The following is a 15,872-nucleotide window of genomic DNA, read 5'->3' on the forward strand; positions in this document are numbered from 1 at the left end:
GAGGGGTCCGGCGGGGGTCATTACTGATGGCGGGGGTGTGCTCTGCTGTATGAGGGGTCCGGCGGGGGTCATTACTGATGGCGGGGGGTGTGCTCTGCTGTATGAGGGGTCCGGCGGGGGTCATTACTGATGGCAGGGGGTGTGCTCTGTTGTATGAGGGGTCCGGCGGGGGTCATTACTGATGGCGGGGGTGTGCTCTGCTGTATGAGGGGTCCGGCGGGGGTCATTACTGATGGCGGTGGGTGTGCTCTCCTGTATGAGGGGTCCGGCAGGGGTCATTACTGATGGCGGGGGGTGTGCTCTGCTGTATGAGGGGTCCGGCGGGGGTCATTACTGATGGCGGGGGGTGTGCTCTGCTGTATTAGGGGTCCGGCGGGTGTCATTACTGATGGCGGGGGGGGGGGGGGGTGTGCTCTGCTGTATGAGGGGTCCGGCGGGTGTCATTACTGATGGCGGGGGGTGTGCTCTGCTGTATGAGGGGTCCGGCGGGGGTCATTACTGATGGCGGTGGGTGTGCTCTGCTGTATGAGGGGTCCGGCGGGGGTCATTACTGATGGCGGTGGGTGTGCTCTGCTGTATGAGGGGTCCGGCGGGGGTCATTACTGATGGCGGTGGGTGTGCTCTGCTGTATGAGGGGTCCGGCGGGGGTCATTACTGATGGCGGGGGGTGTGCTCTGCTGTATGAGGGGTCCGGCGGGTGTCATTACTGATGGCGGTGGGTGAGCTCTGCTGTACTAGGGGTTCGGTGGGGGTCATTACTGATGGCGGGGGGGTGTGCTCTGCTGTATGAGGGGTCCGGCGGGGGTCATTACTGATGGCGGGGGGTGTGCTCTGCTGTATGAGGGCTCTGGCGGGGGTCATTACTGATGGCGCAGGGTGAGCTCTGTTGTATGAGGGGTCCGGCGGGGGTCATTACTGATGGCGGGGGTGTGCTCTGCTGTATGAGGGGTCCGGCGGGGGTCATTACTGATGGCGGGGGGTGTGCTCTGCTGTATGAGGGGTCCGGCGGGGGTCATTACTGATGGCGGTGGGTGTGCTCTCCTGTATGAGGGGTCCGGCAGGGGTCATTACTGATGGCGGGGGGTGTGCTCTGCTGTATGAGGGGTCCGGCGGGGGTCATTACTGATGGCGGGGGGTGTGCTCTGCTGTATTAGGGGTCCGGCGGGTGTCATTACTGATGGCGGGGGGGGGGGTGTGCTCTGCTGTATGAGGGGTCCGGCGGGTGTCATTACTGATGGCGGGGGGTGTGCTCTGCTGTATGAGGGGTCCGGCGGGGGTCATAACTGATGGCAGGGGGTGTGCTCTGCTGTATGAGGGGTCCGGCGGGGGTCATTACTGATGGCGGGGGTGTGCTCTGCTGTATGAGGGGTCCAAGGGGGTCATTACTGATGGCGGGGGTGTGCTCTGCTGTATGAGGGGTCCGGCGGGGGTCATTACTGATGGCGGTGGGTGTGCTCTGCTGTATGAGGGGTCCGGCGGGGGTCATTACTGATGGCGGTGGGTGTGCTCTGCTGTATGAGGGGTCCGGCGGGGGTCATTACTGATGGCGGTGGGTGTGCTCTGCTGTATGAGGGGTCCGGCGGGGGTCATTACTGATGGCGGGGGGTGTGCTCTGCTGTATGAGGGGTCCGGCGGGTGTCATTACTGATGGCGGTGGGTGAGCTCTGCTGTACTAGGGGTTCGGTGGGGGTCATTACTGATGGCGGTGGGTGAGCTCTGCTGTACTAGGGGTTCGGTGGGGGTCATTACTGATGGCGGGGGGTGAGCTCTGCTGTACTAGGGGTTCGGTGGGGGTCATTACTGATGGCGGGGGGTGTGCTCTGCTGTATGAGGGGTCCGGCGGGGGTCTTTACTGATGGCGGGGGGTGAGCTCTGCTGTATGAGGGGTCCGGCGGGGGTCATTACTGATGGCGGGGGGTGAGCTCTGCTGTATGAGCCCCACATATAGATTACTAGCTGATATACCCGGCTTCGCCCGAGTTATATATATATATATACTAGCTGATATACCCGGCTTCGCCCGAGTTATATATATATATATATATATATATATACTAGCTGATATACCCGGCTTCGCCCGAGTTAATTTGGTACTGGTGTTTATCTGGTGTTCACACGGACAATCTTATGAAGTCGTGGCTACTTTAGAGATACCGGAAAAACATATGTTCCCCATTTTGCATAGTTCTCTGCGTTACCCAGGAAACACCACGGGGAGGCAACCATGCGACGTTTCCTTTATATAAAATGACATCAGGAAGTGAGAGAATTAGATTACATACATAAAATTTGGACACTAATTCTTTTGCACTAGAATTGAATAATGGAATTGGGACCCATTAACGTTTCCTATTTTGGAGATTATCTATGCTTGTGCCAAATTTCATGTTTCTACGACATCGGGAAGTTGGAGAACTTTTGGCGAGTCAGTCAGTCAGTCAGTGAGTGAGTGAGTCAGTGAGGGCTTTCAGCTTTATATATATAGATTATAGCCCCGTATGGTACACATCGTGTCAGCAGCGCCTCATCATGGAGGAGGGGAAGGAAATCCATGTGAAGAGACTTGATAGCCGTCTGAGTCACATGGCAGGAAACCACCGGAGGAGAAGCGGACGTGGCGGTCGCTAGACCCGCGCCAGCTCGTCTGTCATGACCTTGTCCAGTGAGCTGACGTTCCATTTCCACGGTGTCACTAATGAGTTGTGGGAAATGTGGCTTGGCTGCCCGCAGCGGGGTAAACGCTCAGAGATGGACCCGGTGAATCTAAATCGCCGTCCAGTGAGCAACCGGCGCAGAAGGCTTCTCGTATTGGCACACTAACATGGTGGTAGGGTGGGTTGTCACCCTGATGCCATGCAGCCGCCCCCTGGTGGAGCTCCTAGTGTAGTTGGCGGTCCCCGGCGGCTCAGTGGTTGTCCGGCAGTCTGGAGGCGCAGTACGTGGGTCACACAGCCATATCCTGTCGGCTACATGTAACCTCTGCCGTGTCACATACGTGTGCATCGTACATCACACACGGAACGATTGTTTAGGGCATTGATTAATATGACATATAACCTCTGTCCATCATATATCACATGCATGCATCCTGCGTGTCGGTCATAGAAGCACATATAACCCACAACCTCCATGCAGTCATATGTTATACACACGTGACCTCTGTGTAGGTCATATCACATGCGTGGTTCATATAGTGCACGCATATCCCCCTCGGAACCTCTATGCACCCTCCTGTGTTGCTCCGGGGGTCAGGAAAGGGGCTGCATGTTTTCCCCAGGGGAGGGTGGGGGGCCTACTGTTCTGTATGAAGGGTCTGGTGCGGGTCATGCCTGATGGCGGGGGGTGTGCTCCGCTGTATGAGGGGCCCGGTGCGGGTCATGCCTGATGGCGAGGGGTGTGCTCCGCTGTATGAGGGGCCCGGTGCGGGTCATGCCTGATGATGGGCGGTGTGCTCCGCTGTATGAGGGGCCCGGTGCGGGTCATGCCTGATGGCGAGGGGTGTGCTCTGCTGTATGAGGGGTCCGGCGGGGGTCATTACTGATGGCGGGGGGTGTGCTCTGCTGTATGAGGGGCCCGGTGCGGGTCATGCCTGATGGCGAGGGGTGTGCTCTGCTGTATGAGGGGTCCGGCGGGGGTCATTACTGATGGCGGGGGTCTGCTCTGCTGTATGAGGGGTCCGGCGGGGGTCATTACTGATGGCGGGGGGGGGGTGCTCTGCTGTAGGAGAGATCCAAGGGGGTCATTACTGATGGCGGGGGGTGTGCTCTGCTGTATGAGGGGTCCGGCGGGGGTCATTACTGATGGTGGGGGGTGAGCTCTGCTGTATGAGGGGTCCGGCGATGGTCATTACTGATGGTGGGGGGTGTGCTCTGCTGTATGAGGGGTCCGGCGGGGGTCATTACTGATGGAGGGGGGTGTGCTCTGCTGTATGAGGGGTCCGGCGGGGGTCATTACTGATGGCGGGGGGTGTGCTCTGCTGTATGAGGGGTCCGGCGGGGGTCATTACTGATGGCGAGGGGTGTGCTCTGCTGTATGAGGCGCCCGGCGGGGGTCATTACTGATGGAGGGGGGTGTGCTCTGCTGTATGAGGGGTCCGGCGGGGGTCATTACTGATGGAGGGGGGTGTGCTCTGCTGTATGAGGGGTCCGGCGGGGGTCATTACTGATGGCGGGGGGTGTGCTCTATTGTATGAGGCGCCCGGCGGGGGTCATTACTGATGGCGAGGGGTGTGCTCTGCTGTATGAGGCGTCCGGTGGGGGTCATTACTGATGGCGGGGGGTGAGCTCTGCTGTATTAGGGGTCCGGCGGGGGTCATTACTGATGGCGGGGTGTGATCTGCTGTATGAGGGGTCCGGCGGGGGTCATTACTGATGGCGGGGGTGTGCTCTGCTGTACTAGGGGGTCCGGCGGGGGTCATTACTGATGGAGGGGCTGTGCTCTGCTGTGCTAGGGGTCCGGCGGGGGTCATTACTGATGGAGGGGGTGTGCTCTGCTGTATGGGGGGTCTACCGGGGGTCATTACTGATGGCGGGGGGTGTGCTCTGCTGTATGAGGGGTTCGGCGGGGGTCATTACTGATGGCGGGGGGTGTGCTCTGCTGTATGAGGGGTTCGGCGGGGGTCATTACTGATGGCGGGGGATGTGCTCTGCTGTATGAGGCGTCCGGCTGGGGTCCTTACTGATGGCGGGGGTGTGATCTGCTGTATGAGCGGTCCGGTGGGGGTCATTACTGATGGCGGGGGGTGTGCTCTGCTGTATGAGGGGTCCGGCGGGGGTCATTACTGATGGCGGGGGTGAGCTCTGCTGTATGAGGGGTCCGGCGGGGGTCATTACTGATGGCGGGGGTGAGCTCTGCTGTATGAGGGGTCCGGTGGGGGTCATTACTGATGGCGGGGGGTGTGCTCTGCTGTATGAGGGGTCCGGCGGGGGTCATTACTGATGGCGGGGGGGGGGGGGGGTGCTCTGCTGTATGAGGGGTCCGGCGGGGGTAATTACTGATGGCGGGGGTGAGCTCTGCTGTATGAGGGGTCCGGCGGGGGTCATTACTGATGGCGGGGGGTGTGCTCTGCTGTATGAGGGGTGCGGCGGGGGTCATTACTGATGGCGGGGGGTGTGTTCTGCTGTATGAGGGGTCCGGCGGGGATCATTACTGATGGCGGGGGGTGTGCTCTGCTGTATGAGGGGTGCGGCGGGGATCATTACTGATGGCAGGGGGTGTGCTCTGCTGTATGAGGGGTCCGGCGGGGGTCATTACTGATGGCGGGGGTGAGCTCTGCTGTATGAGGGGTCCAAGGAGGTCATTACTGATGGCGGGGGTGTGCTCTGCTGTATGAGGGGTCCGGCGGGGGTCATTACTCATGGTGGGTGTGCTCTGTTGTATGAGGGGTCCGGCGGGGGTCATTGCTGATTGCGGGGGGTGTGCTCTGTTGTACGAGGGGTCCGGCGGGGGTCATTACTGATGGCGAGGGTTTGCTCTGCTGTATTAGGGGTTCGGCGGGGGTCATTACTGATGGCGGGGGGTGTGCTCTGCTGTATGAGGGGTTCGGCGGGGGTCATTACTGATGGCGGTGGGTGTGCTCTGCTGTATGAGGCGTACGGCGGGGGTCATTACTGATGGCGGGGGTGTGATCTGCTGTATGAGGGGTCCGGCGGGGGTCATTACTGATGGCGGGGGTGAGCTCTGCTGTATGAGGGGTCCAAGGAGGTCATTACTGATGGCGGGGGTGTGCTCTGCTGTATGAGGGGTCCGGCGGGGGTCATTACTCATGGTGGGTGTGCTCTGCTGTATGAGGGGTCCGGCGGGGGTCATTACTGATGGCGGGGGTGTGCTCTGTTGTATGAGGGGTCCGGCGGGGGTCATTGCTGATTGCGGGGGGTGTGCTCTGTTGTACGAGGGGTCCGGCGGGGGTCATTACTGATGGCGGGGGTGTGCGCTGCTGTACGAGGGGACCAAGGGGGTCATTACTGATGGCGGGGGGGTGTGCTCTGCTGTATGAGGGGTCCGGCGGGGGTCATTACTGATGGCGAGGGTGTGCTCTGCTGTATGAGGGGTCCGGCGGGGGTCATTACTGATGGAGGGGGGTGTGCTCTGCTGTATGAGGGGCTCGGCGGGGGTCATTACTGATGGGGGGGTGTGCTCTGCTGTATGAGGGGTCCGGCGGGGGTCATTACTGATGGCGAGGGTGTGCTCTGCTGTATGAGGGGTCCGGCGGGGGTCATTACTGATGGAGGGGGGGGTGTGCTCTGCTGTATGAGGGGCTGGGCTGGGGTCATTACTGATGGGGGGTGTGCTCTGCTGTATGAGGGGTCCGGCGGGGGTCATTACTGATGCCGGGGGGGGGGGGGGTGCTCTGCTGTATGAGGGGTCCGGCGGGGGTCATTACTGATGCCGGGGGGGTGGGGGGGTGCTCTGCTGTATGAGGGGTCCGGCGGGGATCATTACTGATGGCGGGGGGTGTGCTCTGCTGCTGTATGAGGGGTGCGGCGGGGATCATTACTGATGGCAGGGGGTGTGCTCTGCTGTATGAGGGGTCCGGCGGGGGTCATTACTGATGGCGGTGGGTGTGCTCTGCTGTATGAGGGGTCCGGCGGGGGTCATTACTGATGGCGGGGGGTGTGCTCTGCTGTATGAGGGGCTTGGCGGGGGTCATTACTGATGGGGGGTGTGCTCTGCTGTATGAGGGGTCCGGCGGGGGTCATTACTGATGCCGGGGGGGGGGGGGTGCTCTGCTGTATGAGGGGTCCGGCGGGGGTCATTACTGATGCCGGGGGGGGGGGGGGGTGCTCTGCTGTATGAGGGGTCCGGCGGGGATCATTACTGATGGCGGGGGGTGTGCTCTGCTGTATGAGGGGTCCGGCGGGGGTCATTACTGATGGCGGTGGGTGAGCTCTGCTGTACGAGGGGTCCGGCAGGGGTCATTACTGATGGGGGGGGGGGGGGTGTGCTCTGCTGTATGAGGGGTGCGGCGGGGGTCATTACTGATGGCAGGGGGTGTGCTCTGCTGTATGAGGGGTCCGGCGGGGGTCATTACTGATGGCGGGGGTGTGCTCTGCTGTATGAGGGGTCCGCGGGGGTCATTACTGATGGCGGGGGGTGTGATCTGCTGTATGAGGGGTGCGGCGGGGGTCATTACTGATGGCGGGGGTGTGCTCTGCTGTATGAGGGGTCCGGCGGGGGTCATTACTGATGGCGGGGGGTGTGCTCTGCTGTATGAGGGGTCCGGCGGGGGTCATTACTGATGGCGGGGGTGAGCTCTGCTGTATGAGGGGTCCGGCGGGGGTCATTACTGATGGCGGGGGGTGTGCTCTGCTGTATGAGGGGTCCGGCGGGGGGGGGGGGTGGGTTCTTTGCTGTATGAGGGGATTTAGTGGGGGTCCTTTCTGATAAGGGGTTAGTGTGCTCCGCTGTATGAGAGGGGGGGGGGAGGGGGCGGTGCATGTGTCGCCCCAGGGACCTGTATGTCATACGCTCATGTATGTAACCCGCTCTTCTCTCTCCTGCAGGTGTTTCCCATAGAGTAGTCCCCCACCCCCGCTGTAAACATGGTGGCTCTGTCGCTGAAGATCAGTATTGGCAATGTGGTGAAGACGATGCAGTTTGAACCGTCCACAATGATTTATGATGCCTGTCGTATTATCCGTGAGCGTGTCCCCGAGGCTCAGATCGGCCAGCGTGAGTCACACCGTTGGGGTTTTGGAGGGGGGTGGTAATGCTGGGAATCGGTGCACAGAAGGGTTAATTGCTTGTCCTCCATTATTACCAGGCCACACAGGGCGCCAGACATATCCGCCGGCTTATCACCTTATAGCGTAGGACCCCCTCGCGTGCCATCGCTGATCCGACTGCTGCACCTTACCGAGCACCATCACTGCCGATCAGCGGTTTGGGATGGCTGGGTGAGGGTTGTAGGCTCAGCGATTTGGGATGGCTGGGTGAGGGTCGTTGGCTCAGTCCTTGGGATGGCTAGGTGAGGGTTGTAGGCTCAGTGGTTTGGGATGGCTGGGTGAGGGTCGTAGGCTCTCAGGGATTTGGGATGGCTGGGTGAGGGTTGTAGGCTCAGGGATTTTGGATGGCTGGGTGAGGGTTGTGGGCTCAGTGGTTTGGGATGGCTGGGTGAGGGTTGTAGGCTCAGTGGTTTGGGATGGCTGGGTGAGGGTTGTAGGCTCAGCGATTTGGGATGGCTGGGTGAGGGTTGTAGGCTCAGGGATTTTGGATGGCTGGGTGAGGGTTGTAGGCTCAGTGGTTTGCGATGGCTGGGTGAGGGTTGTAGGCTCAGTGGTTTGGGATGGCTGGGTGAGGGTTGTAGGCTCAGTGGTTTGGGATGGCTTGGTGAGGGTTGTAGGCTCAGTGGTTTGGGATGGCTGGGTGAGGGTTGAAGGCTCAGCGGTTTGAAATGGCTGGGTGAGGGTTGTAGGCTCAGTGGTTTGGGATGCCTGGGTGAGGGTTGTAGGCTCAGCGATTTTGGGATGGCTGGGTGAGGGTTGTAAGCTCAGTGGTCTTGGATGTGTGGGTGAGGATTGTAGGCTCAGCCATTTGGGATGACTGGATAATGGTTGTAGGCTCAGCAGTTTGCTATGTCTGGGTGAGGGTTGTAGGCTCAGCAGTTTGAGATGGCTGGGTGAGTGTTGTCGGCTTAGCGGTTTGGAAGGAGTGGGTGAGGGTTGTAGTCTTAGATTTGGGATGACTAGGTGAAGGTTGTAGGCTCAGCATTTGGTTGTCCGGGTGGGAGTTGTAGGCTCGGTTGTTTGGGATATCTGGGTGAAGGTCGTAGGCTCAGTGTTGTGGGATGTCTGGGTGAGGGTTGCAGGCTCAGTGGTTTGGGATGACTGTAAGGGTTGACTGCTCAGCGGTTTGGGATCTCTGGGTGAGGGTTCTAGGCTTCGCGTTTTGGGATGATTGGCTGAAGGTTGTGGGCTCATTGGTTCGGGATGTCTGGATGATGGTTGTAGGCTCAGTGGTTTGAGATGGCTGGGTGAGTGTTGTAGGCTTAGCGGTTTGGAAGGAGTCGGTGAGGGTTGTAGTCTTGGATTTGGGATGACTGGGTGTGGGTTGTAGGCTCAGTAGTTTGGGATGACTGGGTGAGGGTTGTAGGCTCAGTGTTTGGTTGTCTGGGTGGGAGTTGTAGGCTCGGTTGTTTGGGATGACTGGGTGAAGTTTTTGGGCTCAGTATTTTGGGATGTCTGGGTGAGGGTTGTAGGCTCAGCAGTTTGGGATGGCTGGGTGAGGGTTATAAGCTTAGCGGTCTGGGATGATTGGGTAAGGGTTGTAGGCTCAGTGGTTTGGAATGACTGTGTGAGGGTTGAAGGCTCAGCGGTTTGGGAGGTCTCGGTGAGGGTTGTAGGCTCAAGGGTTTGGGATGTCTGGATGAGGGTTGTAGGCTCAACGGTTTGGGATGACTGGGTGAGGGATGTAGGCTCAGCGGTTTGGGATGACTGTAAGGGTTGAATGGTCAGCGGTTTGGGATGTCTGGGTAAGGGGTGTAGGCTCAGCAGTCTGGGATTGAGTGAGGGTTGTAGGCTTAGCGGTTTGGGATGTCGGGTTGAGGGTTGTAGGCTTAGCGTTTTGGGTTAATTGGCTGAAGGTTGTAGGCTCAGTGGTTTGGGATGACTGGGTGAGTGCTATAGGCTAAGCGGTTTGGGATGGTTGGGTAAGGGTTGTAGGCTCAGCGGTTTGGGATGTCTGCGTGAGAGTTATAGGTTTAGCGATTTGGGATGAAGGGGTTAGGGTTGTAGACTCAGCACTGGGTTTTCTCGGTGAAGGTCGTAGGCTCAGCGGTTACGGGATGACTGATTGAGGGTTGTTGGCCCAGCAGTTTGGGATGACTGGGTGAGGGTTTTAGGCTTACCTTTTTGGGTTGATTGGCTGAAGGTTTGTAGGCTCATTGGTTTGGGATGTCTGGAAGATGGTTGTAGGCTCAGCCGCCTGGGATGACTGTGTGAGGGCTATAGGCTCAGCGGTTTGGGATAGTTGGGTAAGGGTTGTAGGCTCAGCGGTTTGGTATGTCTGCGTGAGAGTTGTAGGTTTAGCGGTTTCGGATGTCTGGGTGAGGGTTGTAGGCTCAGCGTTCTGGGTTGTCTGGGTGAGGATTGTAGGCTCGGGTTTGGGATGGTTGTGTGAGGGTTGAAGGTTCAGCGGTTTCGGATGACTGGATGAGTGATATAGGCTCAGCGGTTTGGGGTGGGTGGATGAGGGTTTTAGGCTCAATGGTTTGGGATGGCTGGGGGAGGGTTGTAGGCTGAGTGGTTTGGGATGGCTGGGGGAGTGTTGTAGGCTCAGTGGTTTGGGATGGCTGGGTGAGGGTTGTAGGTTTAGCGGTTTGGGATGTCTGGGTGATAATTGTAGGCTCAGCAATTGGGTTGACTGGGTGAGGCTGTTAGGCTAAGCGGTTTGGGATGACTGGATTAGGTTGTAGGTTTAGCGTTTTGGGATGTCTGGGTTACATTTGAAGGCTCAGCGGTCTGGGATGGTTGTGTGACGGTTGAAGGCTCAGCGGTTTGGGATGACTGGGTGAGGCTTTTAGGCTAAGCGGTCTGGGATGACTGGATTAGGGTTGTAGGCTCAGTAGTTTAGGACTACTGAGTGATGTTTGTAGGTTTAGCAGTTTGGCACGACTGAGTGAGGGTTGTAGGCTCAGCAGATTGGTATGACTGAGTGAGGGTTGTAGGCTCAGCGGTTTTTATTGTCTGTATGAGAGTTGTAGGCTTAGCGGTTTGGGATGTCTGGGTGAGGGTTGTAGGCTCAGTGGTTTTGGGATGACTGAGGGTTGAATGCTCAGCGGTTTGGGATGTCTGGGTGAGGGTTGTAGGCTCAGCAGTTTGGGATGTCTCGGTGAGGGTTGTAGGCTCAGCTGTTTGGAATGTCTGGGTGCGGGTTGTAGGCTTAGCGGTTTGGGATGTCTGGGTGAGGGTTCTAGGCTTAGCGGTTTGGGATGTCTGGGTGAGGGTTGTAGGCTTAGCGGTTTGGGATGTCTAGGTCAGGGTTGTAGGTTTAGCGATTTGTGATGAATAGGTGGCAGTTGTAGGCTCAGTGGTTTGGAATGACTGGGTGAGGGTTGTAGGCTCAGCACTTGGTTTTCTCTGTGAAGGTTGTAGGCTTCGCGATTACGGGATGACTGGGTGAGGGTTGTTGGCTTAGTAGTTTGCTATTACTGGGTGAGAGTTTTAGGCTTAGCGGTTTTGGGGTGATTGGGTGAGGGTTGTAGGCTCTGTGGTTTGGGATGTCTGGATGATGGTTGTAGGCTCAGTGGTTTGGGATGTCTGGATGATGGTTGTAGGCTCACTGGTTTGGGATGGCTGGATGAGGGTTGTAGGTTTAGCTATTTGGGATAAATGTATGAAGGATGTAAGCTCAGCGGTTTGGAATGTCTGGGTGCGGGTTGTAGGTTTAGCGGTTTGGGATGTCTGGGTAAGAGTTGTAGGCTTAGCGGTTTGGGATGTCTGGGCGAGCATTGTAGGCTCATCAATTGGGATGACTGGGTGAGGCTTTTAGGCTAAGCCATCTGGGATGGCTGTGTGAGGATTATAGGCTCAGCGGTCTGGGATGAGTGGGTGAGGGTTGTAGGTTCAGTGGCTTGGGATGGTTGCGTGAGGGTTGAAGGCTCAGCGGTTTGGGATGACTGGATGAGTGATATAGGCTCAGCGGTTTGGGATGGCTGGGTGAGGGTTGTAGGCTCAGTGCTTTGGGATGGCTGGGTGAGGGTTGTAGGCTCTGCGGTTTGGGATGGCTGGGTGAGGGTTGTAGGTTTAGCGGTTTGGGATGTCTGGGTTACATTTGTTGGGTCAGCGGTTTGGGATGTCTGGGTGAGAATTGCAGACTCAGCAATTGGGATGACTGGGTGAAGATTTTAGGCTAAGCGGTCTGGGATGACTGGATTATGGTTGTAGGCTCAGTAGTTTAGGACTATTGAGTGATGGTTGTAGGTTTAGCAGTTTGGCACAACTGGGTGAGGGTTGTAGGCTCAGCAGATTGGTATGACTGAGTGAGGGTTGTAGGCTCAGCGGTTTTTGTTGTCTGTATGAGAGTTGTAGGCTCAGCGGTTTGGGATGTCTGGTTGAGGATTGTAGGCTCGGATTTGGGATGGCTGGGTGAGGCTTGTAGGCTCAGCGGTCTGGGATGACTTGTGAGGGTTGTAGGCTCAGCGCTTTGGGATGGCTGTGTGAGGGTCGTAGGCTCAGCGATCTGGAATGAGTGGGTGAGGGTTGAAGGCTCAGCGGTTTGGGATGACTGGGTGAGGCTTTTAGGCTAAGCGGTCTGGGATGACTGGATTAGGGCTGTGGGCTCATTAGTTTAGGACTACTGAGTGAGGGTTGTAGGCTTAGCAGATTGGTACGACTGGGTGAGGGTTGTATGCTCAGCGGCTTGGGATGTCTGGGTGAGGGTTGTAGACTTAGCAGATTGGTACGACTGGGTGAGGGTTGTATGCTCAGCGGCTTGGGATGTCTGGGTGAGGGTTGTAGGCTCGGATTTGGGATGTCTGGGTGAGGGTTGTAGGCTCAGCGGTTTGGGATGGTTGGGTGAGTGATGTAGGCTCAGCGGTTCGAGATGTCTGTGTGAGGGTTGTAGGCTCAGCGGTTTGGGCTTTCGGGGTGAGGATTGTTGTCTTAGTAGTTTGGGCTGTCTGGGTAAGGATTGTAGGCTCAGCGGTTTGGGATGACTGGATTATGGTTGTAGGCTCAGCAGTTTAGTATGTCTGGGTGAGGGTTGTGGGCTTAGTGTTTTGGGATGACTGGGTGAGTGTTGTAGGTTCAGCGTTTGGATGTCTGGGTGGGGGTTGTAGGCTAAATTGTTTGGGACGACTAAGTGAAGGTTGTAGGCTCAGTGTTTTGGGATGATTTGATGAGGGTTGTATGCTAAGCGGTTTAGGATGAATGGGTGAAGGTTGTAGGCTCAATGTTTTCGGATGTCTGTGTGAGGGTTGTGTGCTAACTGTTTGACATGTCTTGCACAGTTTTTTGGAATGACGGGGTGAGGGTTGTGGCACAGTGGTTTTGAACGAGTGGGTGAGGGTTGTAGGCTTGGATTTGGGATGTTTGGGTGAGGATTGTAGGCTCAGCAGTTTGGGATGTCTTGGTGAAGTTTGTAGGTTCAGTGGTTTGGGATTTCTGGGTAAGATTTGTAGGTTCAGCGGTTTTGGATGTCTGGGTGGGGGTTGTAGTCTTAGTGGTTTGGTATGTCTGGATGAGTGATAGAGGCTCAGCGTTTTGGTATGTCTTGGTGAGGGTTGTAGTCTTTGTGGTTGAGGGATGTCTGGGTGAGGGTTGTAGTCTTAGTGGTTTGGGATATCTGGGTGAGGGTTCTAGTCTTCGTGGTTTGGGATGTCTGGGTGGGGGTTGTAGTCTTAGTGGTTTGGTATGTCTGGATGAGTGATCTAGGCTCAGCTTTTGGTATGTCTTGGTGAGGGTTGTAGTCTTTGTGGTTGAGGGATGTCTGAGTGAGGGTTGTAGTCTTAGTGGTTTGGGAGTGGGTTTGTGATATTAGGCTCAGCGGTTTGGGAAGTGTGGGTTTGGGTTGTAGGCTCAGCAGTTTGGGATGTCTGGGTCAGCGTTGTAGACTCAGCGATATATGCGGTGTCTGGGTGAGGGTTGTAGCTTCAGTGGTTTGGGATGTCTGGGTGAGGGTTGTAGGTTCAGTGGTTTGGGATGTCTGGGTGAGGGTTGTAGTCTTGGTGGTTTGGGATGTCTGGGTGAGGGTTGTAGTCTTGGTGGTTTGGGATGTCTGGGTGAGGGTTGTAGTCTTGGTGGTTTGGGATGTCTGGGTGAGGGTTGTAGTCTTGGTGGTTTGGGATGTCTGGGTGAGGGTTGTAGGCTTAGTGGTTTGGGATGTCTGGGTTAGGGTTGTAGTCTTGGTGGTTTGGGATGTCTGGGTTAGGGTTGTAGTCTTAGTGGTTTGGGATGAATGGGTAATCGTTGTAGGCTCAGCGATATATCGGATGTCTGGGTGAGGGTTGTAGGTTCAGTGGTTTGGGATGTCTGGGTGAGGGTTCTAGTCTTAGTGGTTTGGGATGTCTGGGTGAGGGTTGTAGTCTTAGTGGTTTGGGATGTCTGGGTGAGGGTTCTAGTCTTAGTGGTTTGGGATGTCTGGGTGAGGGTTGTAGTCTTGGTGGTTTGGGATGTCTGGGTGAGGGTTGTAGTCTTGGTGGTTTGGGATGTCTGGGTGAGGGTTGTAGTCTTGGTGGTTTGGGATGTCTGGGTGAGGGTTGTAGGCTTAGTGGTTTGGGATGTCTGGGTTAGGGTTGTAGTCTTGGTGGTTTGGGATGTCTGGGTTAGGGTTGTAGTCTTAGTGGTTTGGGATGAATGGGTTAGGGTTGTAGTCTTGGTGGTTTGGGATGTCTGGGTTAGGGTTGTAGTCTTAGTGGTTTGGGATGAATGGGTAATCGTTGTAGGCTCAGCGATATATCGGATGTCTGGGTGAGGGTTGTAGGTTCAGTGGTTTGGGATGTCTGGGTGAGGGTTCTAGTCTTAGTGGTTTGGGATGTCTGGGTGAGGGTTGTAGTCTTAGTGGTTTGGGATGTCTGGGTGAGGGTTGTAGGCTTAGCGGTTTGGGATGTCTGGGTGAGGGTTGTAGGCTTAGTGGTTTGGGATGTCTGGGTGAGGGTTGTAGTCTTGGTGGTTTGGGATGTCTGGGTGAGGGTTGTAGTCTTGGTGGTTTGGGATGTCTGGGTGAGGGTTGTAGGTTCAGTGGTTTGGGATGTCTGGGTGAGGGTTGTAGTCTTGGTGGTTTGGGATGTCTGGGTTAGGGTTGTAGTCTTGGTGGTTTGGGATGTCTGGGTGAGGGTTGTAGTCTTGGTGGTTTGGGATGTCTGGGTGAGGGTTGTAGTCTTAGTGGTTTGGGATGTCTGGGTGAGGGTTGTAGTCTTAGTGGTTTGGGATGAATGCGTAATCGTTGTAGGCTCAGCGATATATCGGACGTCTGGGTGAGGGTTGTAGTCTTGGTGGTTTGGGATGCCTGGGTTAGGGTTGTAGTCTTGGTGGTTTGGGATGCCTGGGTGAGGGTTGTAGTCTTGGTGGTTTGGGATGTTTGGGTGAGGGTTGTAGGTTTAGCGATTTGAGATGAATGGTTGAGCGTTGTAGGCTCAGCGATATATGGGATGTCTGGGTGAGGGTTGTAGGCTCAGCAGTTTGGGATGTCTGGGTGAGGGTTGTAGGCTCAGCGGTATATCGGATGTCTGGGTGAGGGTTGTAGGCTCAGCGGTATATCGGATGTCTGGGTGAGGGTTGTTGGCTCAGCGATATATGGGATGTCTGGGTGAGGGTTGTACGCTCAGCGATATATGGATGTCTGGGTGAGGGTTGTACGCTCAGCGATATATGGGATGTCTGGGTGAGGGTTGTACGCTCAGCGATATATGGGATGTCTGGGTGAGGGTTGTAGGCTCAGCGATATATGGGATGTCTGGGTGAGGGTTGTAGGCTCAGCGATATATGGGATGTCTGGGTGAGGGTTGTACGTTCAGCGGTATATCGGGTGTCTGGGTGAGGGTTGTACGCTCAGCGATATATGGGATGTCTGGGTGAGGGTTGTAGGCTCAGCGGTATATCGGATGTCTGGGTGAGGGTTGTACGCTCAGCGATATATGGGATGTCTGGGTGAGGGTTGTAGGCTCAGCGATATATGGGATGTCTGGGTGAGGGTTGTACGTTCAGCGGTATATCGGGTGTCTGGGTGAGCGTTGTAGGCTCAGCAGTTTGGGATGTCTGGGTGAGGGTTGTAGGCTCAGCGATATATCGGATGTCTGGGTGAGGGTTGTTGGCTCAGCGATATATGGGATGTCTGGGTGAGGGTTGTACGCTCAGCGATATATGGGATGTCTGGGTGAGGGTTGTACGCTCAGCGATATATGGGATGTCTGGGTGAGGGTTGTACGCTCAGCGATA

At 56.5% G+C, this 15,872-nt stretch overlaps 1 protein-coding gene across 1 annotated transcript in view; it reads left to right on the forward strand.

The window, feature by feature from the left end:
- The first annotated feature begins 7,541 nt into the window (after nucleotides 1-7,541).
- TLN1 (talin 1) overlaps nucleotides 7,542-15,872 on the forward strand; it is a 35,657-nt gene continuing 27,326 nt past the window's right edge. The window contains 1 exon segment of the mRNA XM_066602133.1: nucleotides 7,542-7,671. Within this exon segment, the coding sequence (XP_066458230.1) occupies nucleotides 7,542-7,671 (130 nt within the window).

This window comes from Eleutherodactylus coqui, chromosome 5 (genome assembly GCF_035609145.1).
Source record: "Eleutherodactylus coqui strain aEleCoq1 chromosome 5, aEleCoq1.hap1, whole genome shotgun sequence".
NCBI lineage: Eukaryota > Metazoa > Chordata > Amphibia > Anura > Eleutherodactylidae > Eleutherodactylus > Eleutherodactylus coqui.